Here is a 2,520-nt window from a genome sequence, read left to right as displayed (position 1 = left end):
AGATCAGGGACATCTGAATGCAAAAGTTAAAAAGTGCATTAATGTAATGAAAGTTAAAAACTGTTATTTTATAGATGTCTTTATTCCCTGTACATGAATTTCTATTCTTTTCCACTATGTGGTTAATTACACTTCTTGTGTACTGTACTATGTAGAGAGAACATCTTAGGCTAAGGACATGTTTTATTTAACTATCTTCCTATCATATAACACTATTCTTGACAAAATGGAAAGCCAAAAAAAATGTTAGTTGAATTAAAATGAATTCAATTTCACATTAATTTTTACTAAGTTACTATGTGTTTAGGGTAAGGAATAATTTTTGTTTACTTTAGAAACTTTGAATCGGGAGCTGGAGCTGTTTAGTTAGCAAGGAATCTGATGAACTTGCATAAATCCCCTTTTCTTGTCTTAATCTTAATTCAGTCTTCTAAGAAGTTAGGAGATTGGGGTGCATTATCTCTAAATCTTTTTATCTGGGATACCCTATGATTTATCAATAATTTAAAATTTCATTTAGTTGTCATAGCAATGCTTTAAATCTAAAGACTCCTGGAAACAAGTTATTATAATACTGAGATAAGGCACAGAATAATCGTGCTGATTAATTTCAGTGGAGTCTTCCTTTCATTTATTATTCTGATTCTGTTTTTTTTTTTTAATTGCCACAGGTCTGACACATAATTCCCAAATGATCCTCACAGAGAACCGTACAAAGGTGACCGAGTTCATTCTTGTGGGGTTATCGGATGATCCCAAACTGCAGATTCCCCTCTTCATCATCTTCTGTCTCATCTACCTCATCACTCTGGTTGGGAACCTGGGGATGATCCAGTTGATTCTGCTGGACTCTCGTCTCCACACTCCCATGTACTTTTTCCTCAGTCACCTCTCTCTGGTGGACTTTGGTTACTCCTCAGCCGTCACTCCCAAGGTGATGGCAGGATTCCTCACAGGAGACAAAAGCATCTCCTATGATGCTTGCATCACCCAGTTCTTCTTCTTTGTAGCCTTTATCACTGCAGAAAGTTTCCTCTTGGCCTCCATGGCTTATGATCGCTATGCAGCAGTGTGCCAAGCCCTGCATTATAGCACCACCATGACGACTAATGTGTGTGCACGTCTGGTCATAGGCCCCTACATCTGTGGTTTCCTGAATGCCTCCATCCACACCAGGAATATTTTCAGGCTCTCCTTCTGTAGGTCCAATGTAGTTGACCACTTCTTCTGCGATGCTCCACCTCTCCTTGCTCTGTCATGCTCAGACAGCTACGTCAGTGAGATGGTTATTTTTTTTGTGGTGGGTTCCAATGCCCTCTTTTCTGTCCTGGTCATCTTGATCTCCTATCTGTTTATATTTATCACCATTCTGAGGATGCGCTCATCTGAAGGCCGCCAGAAGGCCTTTTCCACCTGTGCTTCCCACCTCACTGCTGTCTCCATCTTCTACGGGACTGGCACCTTCATGTACTTACAGCCCAGCTCCAGCCATTCCATGGACACAGACAAGGTGGCATCTGTGTTCTATTCTATGGTCATCCCCATGCTGAACCCTGTGATCTACAGCCTGAGGAACAAAGAGGTCAAGAGTGCCTTTAAGAAGGCAGTGGGGAAGGCAAAGTCTTCTATGGGATTCATATTTTAATTACATTGACTCAATAAGGCACCTTCATCCACTTTGGATCTGTCTGGGAAAAAAATGTTTACCTGTCCATTCCCATTTTCTAATTTCTTATAGTAATTTCCCCAGCTATTTATTAAGTCTAAAAAGCAAAAATCTTAAAATATATCAGACCTAGGAATAATTGGTTAAGAAAAGTCACTCATCAACATGGAATTCTTATAGTAAAAAATTCTTCTTAAAAAGAATGTTCAACCACACTCCCACATGAACATGTGCATTTATATGCATGTATTAGCGTATGCACACACATACTCACGAAACCCACAAACCTATAAATTGACGAATTTGTTTAAGACATGAATAAGATAGATACATTGTTACAGAATGTAAAACAACTATTTTGATGTCTGAGAACATATTCTTAATACAAATATTTTGACCCACCTAATGGAAATAGTATACATATAGCATATATATATAATGTATATAATATTATATATTTGGTTTTAAAAATCATATTTCACTTTATCCTTTTGCATATGAAAATGCAATAGATTTTATATTTGAAAAAATTAACATTTATGAGAATAGCTCCAAAGACCTGAGTATTGATTTCTTATTGCTGCTTTGTTTTTCCTTGTTTTTAATAAAAATGCATTCCTTTACATGGGCATTTACTTTCCTAGCTAAATTTCCATCTTAATACATTATTATCTAAAATTAATATGTTTACATGACAATTTTAATTGAGAATACATGTCACAAGATAGGGAGAAGAAAAAGATGTTTTTAAAATTAATTAATTATTTATGTTTTTTTATGGAAGTACTGTCAGTTTATAATGTGTTAATTTCTGGTGTAGAGCATGGTAATTCAGTTGTATATCTATATGTATT

General features: G+C 36.0%; 1 protein-coding gene across 1 annotated transcript; it reads left to right on the top strand.

Moving 5' to 3' along the window:
* Positions 1 to 654: 654 nt before the first annotated feature.
* On the top strand, positions 655 to 1,645 carry LOC105094932 (olfactory receptor 5B12). The gene has a single exon (XM_010987045.3). The coding sequence runs from the start codon at positions 692 to 694 to the stop codon at positions 1,643 to 1,645; it is 954 nt and encodes a 317-aa protein (XP_010985347.3). The 5' UTR covers positions 655 to 691.
* Positions 1,646 to 2,520: the final 875 nt, after the last annotated feature.

This window comes from Camelus dromedarius, chromosome 12 (genome assembly GCF_036321535.1).
Source record: "Camelus dromedarius isolate mCamDro1 chromosome 12, mCamDro1.pat, whole genome shotgun sequence".
Taxonomy (NCBI): Eukaryota; Metazoa; Chordata; class Mammalia; order Artiodactyla; family Camelidae; genus Camelus; species Camelus dromedarius.
The sequence above is the reverse complement of the archived record's forward strand: the minus strand, read 5'-3'. Positions and strand labels throughout refer to the sequence as shown.

Coding starts and splice junctions, on each gene's coding strand:
- LOC105094932 (XM_010987045.3), top strand. CDS start 692: ATGATCCTCACAGAGAACCGTACAAAGGTGACCGAGTTCATTCTTGTG.